This window comes from Etheostoma cragini, chromosome 1 (assembly GCF_013103735.1).
Source record: "Etheostoma cragini isolate CJK2018 chromosome 1, CSU_Ecrag_1.0, whole genome shotgun sequence".
NCBI classification, from domain to species: domain Eukaryota; kingdom Metazoa; phylum Chordata; class Actinopteri; order Perciformes; family Percidae; genus Etheostoma; species Etheostoma cragini.
Window position 1 is genome coordinate 9,931,633 of NC_048407.1, and position 13,093 is coordinate 9,944,725.

Here is a 13,093-nt window from a genome sequence, read left to right on the forward strand (position 1 = left end):
TATCAACTTTTTCTTGTTTAATCTTTACCAAATGGTTATAATCGGTATGACTGGTAATACTGACTGATGTATAGAAGGTCAATATGTGAATGTCAGCCTTGTGACTTGTGTACAGTTTAAAGATAAAGAAAGCAAGCAATAATAATTCCTTTTGAGGCAGTTTTTCAAAGCTATCAGTTTGTATTTCTTGCTGAAATACAAATGTGAATGTTGTATTCCCTTAAAAGAGGGATGTAAACTAAGGATTTTTATTGCCTTTTCTCGTTCGCGGTTTGTTTAATAAAACTGCAATTGGCCCTGTAGATATTGTAGGTAATATAAGATGGAGATGGGAAGATATCATCACACTAAATGCGAGTGTGTTTTACAGCAGAAATCGACATATAAGCAACAGGCTTTTCTTAACATTAACTCTAGGAAAACATTCAGATCTTTTATTATCTTTATTATTTTTCACATATGGATCCTAACTTGAGCAGGACAGAAGCAAACACACCAAATGTTTAGGAGAGAGGTGCGGATTGGCAAAAAGAAAAAGCTGCCTGATCATATTTTATGCTCCATGTAAGGCACTGGTCAGTAACAAAACCAGCTACAGACAATCTTGGAACAGTTTATTAATTGGGTTTTTATTTTTATATTCACTATGTTTAATATGGAATACCATAGGAAGTCCCGGGGAGATGATTGTACATAAAGACATTGTTTGTACCTTGTTTTAATGTCTATTCTCTTGACTTTTATGATGTTGTACATGAGTGTTAGTATGGTGTTTGGCATTAAACTATCCTTTAAATAGACAGAACATCAGTTGACCACTTCCTTTTTTATTTTCGTCCATCGTGATTTTATCATACTGACCGACAACTTCTTCTACTACTTCTGCTTTTTCTTTCTTTTCTACTGTCCCAGATCTCAAGCATTAATTTAGCAATATAACAAAATACATCATTATTTGATCGTTTAATTTCCAGTTCTTGAAAAATGATATACAAAAAGGGCAGAAAAGCAGTGATATCGTTATGAAATTGTGATTTTCATGATGATGCAAAACAGACTTAAAACAGATTACTTGAGATGTTATTTTTACATGAAATTCTGACTGAAGACTGAAAAACATCAATTGTTGAAAGTTGAAATTGTGAACTTCTCCTATGCTCGTACGTAGATCCGCGTGCACACCACATCATCGGCTCCAAAGGTCTGAAAGGATTATGCGGGAGAGAAGAAAAAAGTGGTTATCACTTTATCAGCAATTCTATATTGTTGGACTTTACAAACACACACACACACACACACGCACAGAGTGAATTTCAGACTGGTCTATGAGCTTACAGGTCCATAAAAATCAGAACATGTCTTTCATCTCTTCACCAGTACACCATGTTTTTTTCAACCTTCTGTTATGTTCTTCACCGGGGGGGGGGGGTGTCGGAGCTTGTTTACAGTTTCCTTATTTACAGTCAAATTAGTTGTTTGACTTATGGCTAGATACTCTTCAGTGGTGGAAAAAGTACTCAAATATTTACTTAGTAAAAATACGATAGTCTAAAAATACTCTATTAAAGTAAAAGTCTTGAATTAAAAATATAACTTAAGTACAGAAGTAATCACTGCAAAATGTACTCAAAGTATCAGAAGTTAAAGTAAAAAATTATAGTCTTTAATGTTGTAGTTGATCAATGTGAATCCTATATTAGCATGACAAAACGTGGAAAATACTCAAAGAATAAAGTCAAAATTGTGCTTGAATGGGTACTTGGTTACATTGCCCCACTGATACTAAATATACTAGGGCTGGGATGATATGCTTTTGTTCTCATTCAATTCTGTCACGATACATGGTTTGGATTGCGAATTTCATTTATTGCGATTCAGTAGTGTTGGGTATTGAGATTTTTCTATTCCTTCCTTAACAAAAAGAAAAGTTGAATAATACACTTCTAGAGACAATTTATCATGAGACATTTCTAAAAACTATCGTTTTCCGAGAAGAATGCACATCCCGTCAGTCAGTCTGTCTAACATTTATATCCTTTGTGAAGTACATCACATGTACTTTCTGCTTTCTCTCTGTTATGCTGCAAACGGATATAATGTAGTCTCCATCAGTGGAAAATACTAAGGTGAATCATTGGTAAAATGAAAATAGCGATTCTAGGGAAACAATTTTCAAAATAAACAAAAAATTAGGATACATGCAATTTTAATTTTTTTCCCACCCGCAGCCCAAAAATATATAAAACCATGTTACTGTCAAAAACGGTTTTCTGGGAAAGGCTCTTTAATCAGAAACAACTTGAGGAAAACCTGTGTGTTACAGTAACATTTGTTATTGCTACGTGTTATTTTAAAGCTACTGGCATAATACACTCCAATGAAGTTGACAGTTTTTCATGTGTTGTTCTACCTAAATGTCTTATAACACTATGTAAACTACTCATGTTCTCTGCTGCGCTGTTACATTTTCACCACTACATGTCGTGCAGGTTTATATCATAATCTCAATTTGACACGGCAGCCTGTTTAAAGAAACAGAAGTGACAAAATCTGATATGACAATGGGGAAGAGACATTGGACGCCTCGGGTTAGGGGGTGGATGTGTCTTGCGTCCAGAGATTTATGGGAGTCCCCGGGGCGTAGCCTTATTGCCAACTGCAGCGCCACACGCCATCATTACCTCAGGCCATGCCGTGGCGGGACTGAGGGAAGCAGGGCAGCGGCGTGAAAAATGGAGCTGATGCGACTCCCATCTGGCACGTGGTGCGATGCCAAGGGAGACATTAACTGGAGGTAACACCAGGGCCCATTGGCATTTCTCAACAGCATGATCAATGGGACCAACTAAAGCCCGCAGGAGGACACGCACACAGATCTCTCTCTCCCCGCTCCAATCATAAAGTAGCCTGTGTGCAGGCCTAATCTTTTAAAACAAATCTATATTTATTGGCTTGAAATGTGTAAGAAGTAGATAAGGTTCCTTGCATGGAGGTGTAAGAGTATTTTTTCATCTGAGGCATTTAACCTCTTCCTTTTTATTTTTACTGTAGACTCCTACAGTAAAACAATAAAAAGACTGTAAATGGTCTTTAAAGTCCACCCGTGTTAGATCCCGGTGGGTGCAGTGAGCCACCCTGGTGTCTTCATTAAGCCCCACAGCCATCCATCTCCCCTGAGAGCCTAATCCCATCTGCTGGCCACTGCTTTTATTCAAATATTTGCATTGTATTTGTATTTGTTTAAACTGAGAGATCGATAACTTTCCTCTGTGAACTAGTGTTAAGATGGGATGCATTCCTAGGACCCCAGGTTTGTTGGCTAGATGCTAGAATGTAATTATCTTACCTCTAACCCTTCATAGCTAGCTAGCTAGCTGCTAACTGAAGTGTTGATGCTTGTGCAGTATGCCAGTTTGGTTCGGTAACTGCCGTCGTACTAATGTGGTTCTGGATTTCCAGCTTCCTCTATTGCAGGAACATAGTATATAAATTATGTGACATGCAGAATCATAATAATTGATCTTTATAGGCTTTTAAAGGTTTTCTTGCAGTAATTATATTGGATATGATGTCGTTCGTCCTGTATTTTTCCTCATCGGTTGTCGTCCTCCCAGCAAAAACATTCAGATTTAAAAAAAAAAGTAGTATATTCTAGACATAGTTACCCATCTGTCATCATCCCCGCCTTTCAGTATTCAACGGTACATCAAATCTGTGTAAAGACTTCCAGACCGTAGTATGGATCAGTACTGTGAATCTTTTTATAAAGGTTTCACAGTATTGTATGAATCCTCTTTTAACAAATCTTTGTTCATAATATCATAAAGAACTTCATTTGATAGAAACTTTGAAACTAGTTATTTATAATTTATGTGCCTTGATAACTGAGTGATGTGCACATCTACTGACATCAGACTCCAGACCATTGGTAAAATATTTTAGTGTGTATCGCCTCGGAGCCAGATATCTCTGCTTCAACATCATTTCAATCTTGAAATCGACACAATGCATTACTTGAGGTGTGGAAGACGTTCTGTTTAAATCACAGAGCAGCAGGAAATCTATCTGACCTCCTTCACTGGTGTCACATTCAAACTTATGATCTTCCCTTTGAAAAGATTTTTTTTTCTTCCAATGATTTAACCCCACATGCAGATCAGATTACAGCCGATCACACCTAAATGGACCGACAGACGTCCACACCCTTATCTTGAGTCAAAACAGGTTTGGTCCTGTTCAGAGTTTTAGAGCCCAGTTTGAAAACCTGCGTTCAGCCCAATATTACATTCCCTCTCACATGTTTTTCTGATTGCCTCTTTGCAGAGGTGAGTCATCGTCAGTAAAGACGAGATCTCCATTACAGCCAAACTGGAATCTGCTTTGTTGTCCATCTGGCCAATATATCCAAACAGGCCCAGATGTTTGTCTTAATAATCTTAAATGGCCAGCATCTGGAGGCTGAAGTGTTTCTGATGTATGCAAAATTATGAAGTGCTGTCTATCAACACTCAGGGAAATTATCTTCCGTTCCTTTGAAATCTAGATGAAGTGTCTCAGTGGGGCCCATGAATGTATTGCTGCAAACTGTAACTAATAATTCACGTGCTTTAGCCATCTGCATCTTTCTCATTTTTTTATTAATGTGGATCTTGCAGCCAATAGGGAAATCAGAATGACATGAAATGACCAAGAAAACAAAACTCGCCTTGGCCAAGTCTGACTTCTGGTCTACATTTCAGAAAACCTTTCTTTTTTCTTTCTTTCTTTTTTTTCATTGACATTGAACAATGATGAAATAATAATAAAAGAATGCATCATGATAATGTGCTGTCTCACAGATGCAGGCATGTTTATCCACACCCTCCATTGGGCAAAAAAAAAGTGAAGAATACAAGTAATAAATGGTATCTCTGAATGGCCATGGGAGTTCGGAACATTGCCGAGAAACTACGTAGTATTTTTGGAAAGATTTAACATTTTCACATCTGGTGTCACTACCCCGTTGTGGCCTCTCTTGACCATCTCTCTGCTTCTGCTGATGTATCCTTCATTGGTGGGAAATGCGCTTAATTTTTTTTTAAAGTTAGATGAAAGGATTGATACAACTCTTGTGTCTGTACAGTAAATATTAAGTTGTAGTGTATATCTTGCTTGTTTAAAAGAAAACTGGAAACTTTTGGGTTGGTACAAAGAGAGTTAAAGGGGGGTGAGATAGGGAGTGAACAGGCTCTCCGTAGGCGCGCTCTGGTGTAACTTAAGTGCAACTAACAATTGTTTTCACTATGATTAACCTACTCAATATTTAATATTTAATATTATAATAATTAATCAATTGCTTTGGTGTATAAAATCCCCAGATAAGTCCCCAAAGTCAAAACTGATGTCTTCAAATGTCATTACATCAAGAAAAAGACAAAAAATTCGCAATTGTGAAGCCACATTTGCATGAAAATAACGCTATTGTTACGCTATGCTAAGCTAAGCTAACCGGCTCCTGGGTGTAGTTTCATATTAGGAGAGGGAGAGCAACCTTCTCCTTAACTCTTGCCCAAAAAAAGGAAATATGCGTATTTCCCAAAATATGAAACTAACATAGGCTACACCGGACTGAAAGAACAGGTGTTTTGACATAAATTAACTGCCCCCTTGAACCAATCCCTTGTTTTTTTTATTGGCAGAAAGAAACAGAAAATGTCTCATGTGGTTAATGACAGCGACCTATGCAAAACATCTGTCCATTGATCTTTAGTTGAAAGTGTGAGTCATTGTGTAGACATCCGTCTTCAGGCTGATGCTTCTGGGAGCCACAATTTTACAAAAGAAAACTTCGAGAAAACCTCTTACATTTTTCCAGAAAGAGAAACAAAGGGATGATCCTGAAGAGACACTTGGATCATAAATGCTTTATACATTTGATTCATTAGAGTCTACACAGCTGCATGTAGCACTCTCTTGCATATTCATCACCATACTTCTAGTTACAGTAAACTTAAATTAAAAAAAAAAACAACTACCCACCAGGATGAGTTCGCCCCCGTTGAGTTCTCGGGTCCAGAACGTCTTTGGGCCGTTCCCGCTCAGTAGTGTCTGTTTGCAGTAAATCTTGTTTTCTGTTTCCCAAGTGGCCAAGCTCTGTAAAATCAGCACTTTAATTATGTTTCCTGTATTTATAAGCGCAGATGTCAGCAGCAAGGCAAAGTGACAGATGAGAGGTCGACGGTAGAGACACAATTTTTCCCCCCATCAATCTCCAAGGGAGGTATTTAGCTGGAAAAATTACACTTTTAAGATTTTTTTCGCTGCAGTCTTTATCTACTTCCTTGCAGCCGGTTTCCCTTAATTTCAGTAAAATTTGAGACTTTAAGGGACACTCAACCAATTATACACGTGAACTTCAGTTTACTCGTCACAAGGAACATACGCTACCGGTGTCGTGTCATCTTATCTGGGCCTCTGGAGAAACTGTTTAAAGTCTAAAAAATAACCCTTCCCTCTCTGCATTTACCAGGCAGATAGGGTCATTAGTATTGAATTGCATTATGGGAAATGTAACATCTAGTGATTTTGGAAACTAGGGACTAAAAGTTATGATATCCTTCGATTTTAAGCCATTCTTATTTCAATCTGTCTCTCACAATTTAATAAAATAGCAATATTGGGTACCCCTTCAACCTGCACTTAGTCACAGTTTATTTTTTTGGACAAACCCCTGATAATAATTAGGATGTTTGGATAGTTTTTCAGAAGACTTCCCAAGTGATGTGTTTAGGTGCTAGTGGGAATCCTCAACACTTGATATTAATACAAGCTACAAAATCATATAATCCTTTACTCATTCATACTGTAGATGTCAGAAAGACAGTTGAATTGATAGAAAGTGTTAAGCCTAAGTAGAAAGTATAGTAACCTCGTTTGTTCTTGTGTATCATGTGCAGTTCTCTCTGTTTAGTTGGATTACCTTACACTTTCTGCCGTCCACCGTCTCCTCGTTAAACTCCGCTCCAATGACTAAGTTGATCTCTGTGGTGCGTACTGTGGTAGAAGTCTTGATGTAGAAGTGCTCACCATTCTGTCTTATCTCCACATGTGGCTTGGAGGCAGCTGCCACCGCTACCTTCCTCAGCATGGCATTCACACCTGAAAACACGGACAAAGCTACCTGTGAGCCTACAGTATACTTCATAGAAATATGAAGTAGATCTGATTAGTCTGTAACCTATAATGCGGATGTACAAAACAACTTTGTTCCCATCAGTTGCCCCTCAGTATCAGATCTACTTTCTACATATTGTGTTGTGTCACCTCGCGTTTCTTTCCGGCACACCTCTGGCGCCAAAAAAATCGGAGTTTCTGTTTCAGACATGAAACTTAGCTTATTTACAAGAGGAACTAATAAATGCAGAGGTATGTATCTCAGACAGTAAAAACACATCCCGTTTTAGATGTCAGGAGAAGAATTTCCAGTATGAAGCCACTGGTTTTCATATAAAAAGAAAAAGATCCTCTACCAGATGCAACTGAGATTTTTATCAGCAGATGTTGCAAATATGGAGGCTGCAGTGACAAGGTGATGAGGGGGAGGAATGCTGCTTTGTTTAGTTCTCCTGTAGATCATGAGAGATTCTATCCACCAAATGAGTGGAAAAGCTATTAACTCGTGCTGTCACAGTTCCAGTGCAAACATTCAGATGAGAGGAGGCTTTATTCTCTTAAGTCCATCACATAATCGCAGCTACAATACATTAGTTGTTGTCTCGTCCTGTAGTTAAAACCCATGCAGTCTTTCAAACAAGCTGCTTTGGTTTTGAATTTGTCATCTGCAACCATACTTCCATATAAAACGTATGTGCTATTATGAAGTCAAAAAGAGAGACATTGGATTGGTGGAAACATAGTGGAAAGCCTTCATTTTCTTTTTTTCTTTGAATTTATCCAAAGTTTGTCTGTTTCCGCCATCTAAGATGCTTACAATCTATGTATAATTTGTACTTCAAGTGTGACACATTTTAGTGTCTTTCTCATTTTTGTTTTTACATTTTCTACAGATAATACACCTCTTTCATTTTCAGGGTAATAACAAAAAAAACAATTTCAAACCAAAAACACATTAAACCTACATTAAATAGGAAAAAAAGACTGCATTGTCCTCACCCAGAGCTTTGAGCAATTCTTCAAAATTCTCGCTGCTTTTCATTTTCCATGTCCCTGTGAAATTGGGCATTTTTCTTGTGGGGTTTTCAATGTGTGTCAGCCGTTCGTCTCCTGTCGTCTGTCTCCTCCTTTCTCTTTTCTTCAGGGTCTTTCTCTCTCTTCCTCCCTCTCTCTCTCTCTCCTCCCTGTGTGTAATGATCCCACACAGCAGACCAAACCCACTTTACCTCAGCCTCCTCTCCCACGCATTAATTACACACACACGCACACACACAGTTAATGGTTTATTCTCATTAGAAACTATTAACGACGGTGCTGAATTATAGTTCCATTGGATGGTCTTGATGTCTCATCTCATCATCTGATCTGACTGATGTTTAGTGGAACTTAATAGTGATAATAATAATAATTAATATATTATTGTTTTTATCGCCTTTTTCTAGACACTCAAAGGCACTTTACACTCTTTGGTTGGCATCTTTTCTTTGTATATGGAGTATTTAGGACAAGAACAAAAAGACAAAACATATTCTCACTTCCATTAGATACCTCCAATTATATCTAGCCGTGCATACACTTTTGGTAATATTTGCCCAGGGTTTGAAATATGCGTCTCTTGAGTTTTCTGCTTTCACCCCAGTACTGTTTTTCCAGAAACAGTGTTGAAAATCCACATACCTTGTTTTCATGGGAATTTTTTTTGTTGGTAGAAAGAACAATTAAAAAAAACTATCCACAGTGTTAATGAGGACACAGTACTGTAGATGTTTTTAGTCATTTTTTACTGGTTTGAGACACACGCAGATATAATGAACAGTAGAGTTCTGTGTAAAAATGTATTTAAAGTTCAGCTGAAGCTAAAGGATAATACAGCTTCCCTCTAGAGAGGAGAAACAATTGCAGCAAACAAAAATTCAACATACATGAGTATTGTTTAAAGACATAGTTGGAATAATGTCAAGCTCTTCTTTAAAGATGACATTTTTGTATGTATGCAGTGAATCCCTTCTTGTATTTTTCACTCATTTTGAAGACATAGATAGTGAAAGCTCCTTTCTAAAACTTCTTCGTACTTTTGCTGCTTTTCTACTCAATTTTTTTGGCTAAATCTGTAAAAAAGATTACACAACACCATCTTTTCAATGTAATTCTTATGTCGATCCTCTGTATCCCACTTTCTATCCTGCACGCGCACACGCCCATCACATCCCATGAGAATGGGAGGCCCTTCCTTTAACCCCGGCCAAGTCCGATTTGTTTCCCGTCTGACAGCCCCTCATCACTCTTTTTGACAAAGTGCCTTCCAGACACAACTTGATAATTGATGTGTAGAGCAGAGCAGGGAGCACTCCGTCATCCCACCATAAAGCGTCCGCTTTAATAGGCCTCCTTGTTTCTCTCATTTATCAGTCGAGTTGAATGTTGGTCTCTGGGTGGTTTTATTTGAAAAAGGGAAAGCGAGGGAAAAGTTTGAGGATTTGTGAGTAGGGAGGGGGGGGGGTAAATGTGGTATGTGAGAGCATTGTCTGCTGCCATCTATCTCATTTTTATGAAAGATATGTAGGATTTTTATTGTGTATGTCGATTTCTACTGGTATTTTTATGGATTTGAAGGTTTAATCTGACGTAAAATGTATGTAAATATATGAGTTAACCCTGTTTTATGGACAATCACTAGACATTACTATGCCTCAGTAGATCCTTTCATCTCATTACCTAACTGAAATAATGACATAGGCCCATTAGTGTCAGAATTTAACCTTCAGTAAGACATATAGACGCCCCACAGTTATGAGGACATCAAGGAAACAGTCAGTTTTGCCTTTTTCTCCCCCCAAAGCTTAATTTTAGGGGGTTTCAAAAGGATAAACATACATACATACATACATACATACATACATACATAGCCTGTAAAATGTATCACACATCATTACAGCAGAGAAAACTACACCTAAGACAAATGGAAAATAACAAAGGTAGAGCGTTTTGTAGTTTATATTCTACATTATATATGACGCAAATAGTACATCATATTGTAAACAACATAACAAATTACTAATAAATTTGTCATATAGTGTGTATGTATGTATATATAATCTGTTGTTGGTGAGTAGGAGGCTTAGCAGTGTTGATCTGTGTGGAATAAAATGGAATGAGGTAAGTGTAACAAAGGGCCCCATATAGTTTATAACAATCTTTAATAGCGGGATTATTGGGCAATTTCATCCTTTCCTTCACTGATATATCTCCTTTAGTTTTCCAGTTTTGCTAAGTGCTATTCTGCATTTAGACCACTTCCCTGAGGCCACACACCTAATAAGCAAAGCCTTGGTCCTCCCAGAGCTTTGAAACTCCCTGAGGAGCGCACGTTTTCTTAATGCTAGTTCACACAAAGCCTCTTCCCACACACATGGTGCTCCACTTGAATAAAATGTTCTTATGTCATTTTTGTGCATCAAGACTACTGCAGAAACATCCCCCTGGTAAATTTTTAATTTAGCCCAATATTTATTTATTTGTCTTGTCTAAACTATTACTTCATCACAAATTTTAAAAGTAGTCTGCTAAAGCTTTGCCATTATTGTTTACATGTCTGATCAGCATTAGCTGTCTGTCAGATGATCTTATCACACACATATCAATATCGGCAAATTCCGTACATTGGCTAATAATTAAGAAGAAATTGCCATAGATACGAGGAACAGCTTATCCAGAACAGTGTGTCCACCAGAGAGGGATGCCAGGTTCAGTCTCATTCAGCACATTTACTGGTTACATTATTTATTTATTTTTTTACAAAACCTAATTTAAGGGCTCTTTCTCGAATAGCTTTGTAGTATAGTATGTGTTCATGTTAGTCTGGTCTAGACCAAGTCAGCTCAATAGATGTAAGATTGAGCTTTGGTCTGGGGAGTCTGCTCCGTGATTCTCTAAAAGAGACGTGACCAACAGGCATAGATCAAATTACTCTGTACGCTATTGGATGGTCCTTCAACCAATCAGAGCAACGATCGGGTGACGTAGAAGCGACAGCAGCATCAACGGGTTGCTGTGATTTGGTGGCATTTGGTGGCTGCTGTCATGTTTAACGTAAACAAGAAGCTGATTGGTCACTTCTCTATTGTCATCGTGTTAAACCAGCCAATAGCGTGCCAGGTAGATAAGTTAGTTTGTGATCAGTTCCCGCAAAATTGTGAACTAAAGCAGGAGAATTAAACGTGAAGGTTTCCAGACCGAGCTGCTGGCAGAGTGGGCGCGGTTTACACAGTCTATGTTCATGCTGAAAATTAAAAAATAATTAGTTTAACACTGCAAACAAAAAAAAAAGAACTAAACCCTGCGCACAGAATACAAATCCGTGTCCTTGGTTTTATAAACGTGAGGACAGAAAGAAAGATATTCACAGATTTGAACTTCCGGGATCAATTAGTCTCTAGCAAAGTTATATTAAATCACATATTACGCTTGTTTTTTTCTTAGCTGACTTCAGGGGACTCCGTAGGCAACATTAGTGGTATCAGCTTTACAAATGTATTGATCAGTCTATAATTAAATAAAATGTCAGTTTTGATATTTGGAAAATGACCCAGTCTCGCTGATTAAATTAATATTCTTTAAAATGACAAAGCCAACAATGAATTGGAAAAAGCAGCATTGATTAAATGGGTGGACAGCCTTAAAAACACAACCTGACATTTTGTTTAGCAGCCGTGATGTTTTATTTACCAAATAGATAAACCAAGACTAAAACTGGCAGGTGATAGGAATGGTATTCTGTACGTGATTTACAATTCTAATCTCTGAGAACATAATCACACTTTAAATTACTGAGTTGTGCAAAGAAAATGAAAACTCCCAGCTATATTCTGGATGATTGCCCTGAAGAAGTGTGAAGGGATCTTCCATGTATTCATCAGGTGTCAATTTCAGTGTCTAACTCATCTTGGCATGGCCTGAGCAGGTTTATTTATAACGTCAGAAAACTTTTTGGGACGTTATGGCTTCATTTAAAAAAACTAAAAAGATTTAGGAACTTGCCTTCAATCAAACTAAAACAGCTCATTGCCATTCTCCTCTCTCTGTCAAAATATATATACATCAATGTTAATCATCCTAAACACGTTTAAAGTAAACAATGATATTTTGAAGTCGGAACAGTTCTGTGGTCATAATCCCCAAAAATGTGACGAAAATAAATTAGGTATACATTATTCCTTAAAGACATGTTATTCACACAGTTGACCAGAAATATACAAGTACATTTTGTGCCGAAAAGGATAAAACGTTTACATTATTGCACTCAAAGGTTTACGGTCACAAGAGGAAAACAGCATTAGTTGTGCTTACTGTCCTTTAATCTTTCTTCCCTCACTTTTTAAATGAAATACTTCCGTTATGCTCAACTTCCAAGTTAATAGTACACCAAATTAGGCACATGATCCCCAGCTTGATCCCTGCAATATGCCCCACAATGCTAGAGAGACAGCATGCTAGTATGTTACAAAAATGCTGATAAAATATTGTACAGCCCGCATGGAATTTGTCAATTTATTTTGACTCAGTTTGTGCAGAAAACAACAACTGTAAATGAAGTACGGACCAACAAAGAGGCTGCCATGATATACAGATTCTAGTTCCTACTGTTCTTCTTCTCACACACGTTCTACGAAACAAAAGCAGATGGTCTTGATTACACTATGAAGGCAGCACTTTAAAAAGGCCAAAAGAAAGGAACTACATAGAAAAGCAAGTACAGCACGCAGAAGGAAACGCACGCTTTGGAAAACTGTGTCATCATAAGTTATATAACCTTTCTCCTAACCCTGATCCAAACCAGTTTCTTTTTATGTGGGCCAACTGTGTTTGGCTTTGGGAGAGCACAAACCCAGTAACTAGAGCCCAACCCATATTAGGCATCGGTATTGGCATTTATAATGTAATT

At 37.7% G+C, this 13,093-nt stretch overlaps 1 protein-coding gene across 1 annotated transcript; it reads right to left on the minus strand.

Annotated features, from left to right (window-relative positions):
• Nucleotides 1–950: 950 nt before the first annotated feature.
• LOC117950459 (cellular retinoic acid-binding protein 1) lies at nucleotides 951–8,387 on the minus strand. The gene is made up of 4 exons (XM_034881522.1): nucleotides 8,152–8,387; nucleotides 6,959–7,137; nucleotides 6,019–6,132; nucleotides 951–1,203 (listed from the first exon to the last, which is right to left on the minus strand). Exons 1-4 carry the CDS (start codon nucleotides 8,219–8,221, stop codon nucleotides 1,153–1,155), a joined length of 414 nt encoding a protein of 137 aa, XP_034737413.1. The 5' UTR covers nucleotides 8,222–8,387; the 3' UTR covers nucleotides 951–1,152.
• Between the last annotated feature and the right edge of the window lie 4,706 nt (nucleotides 8,388–13,093).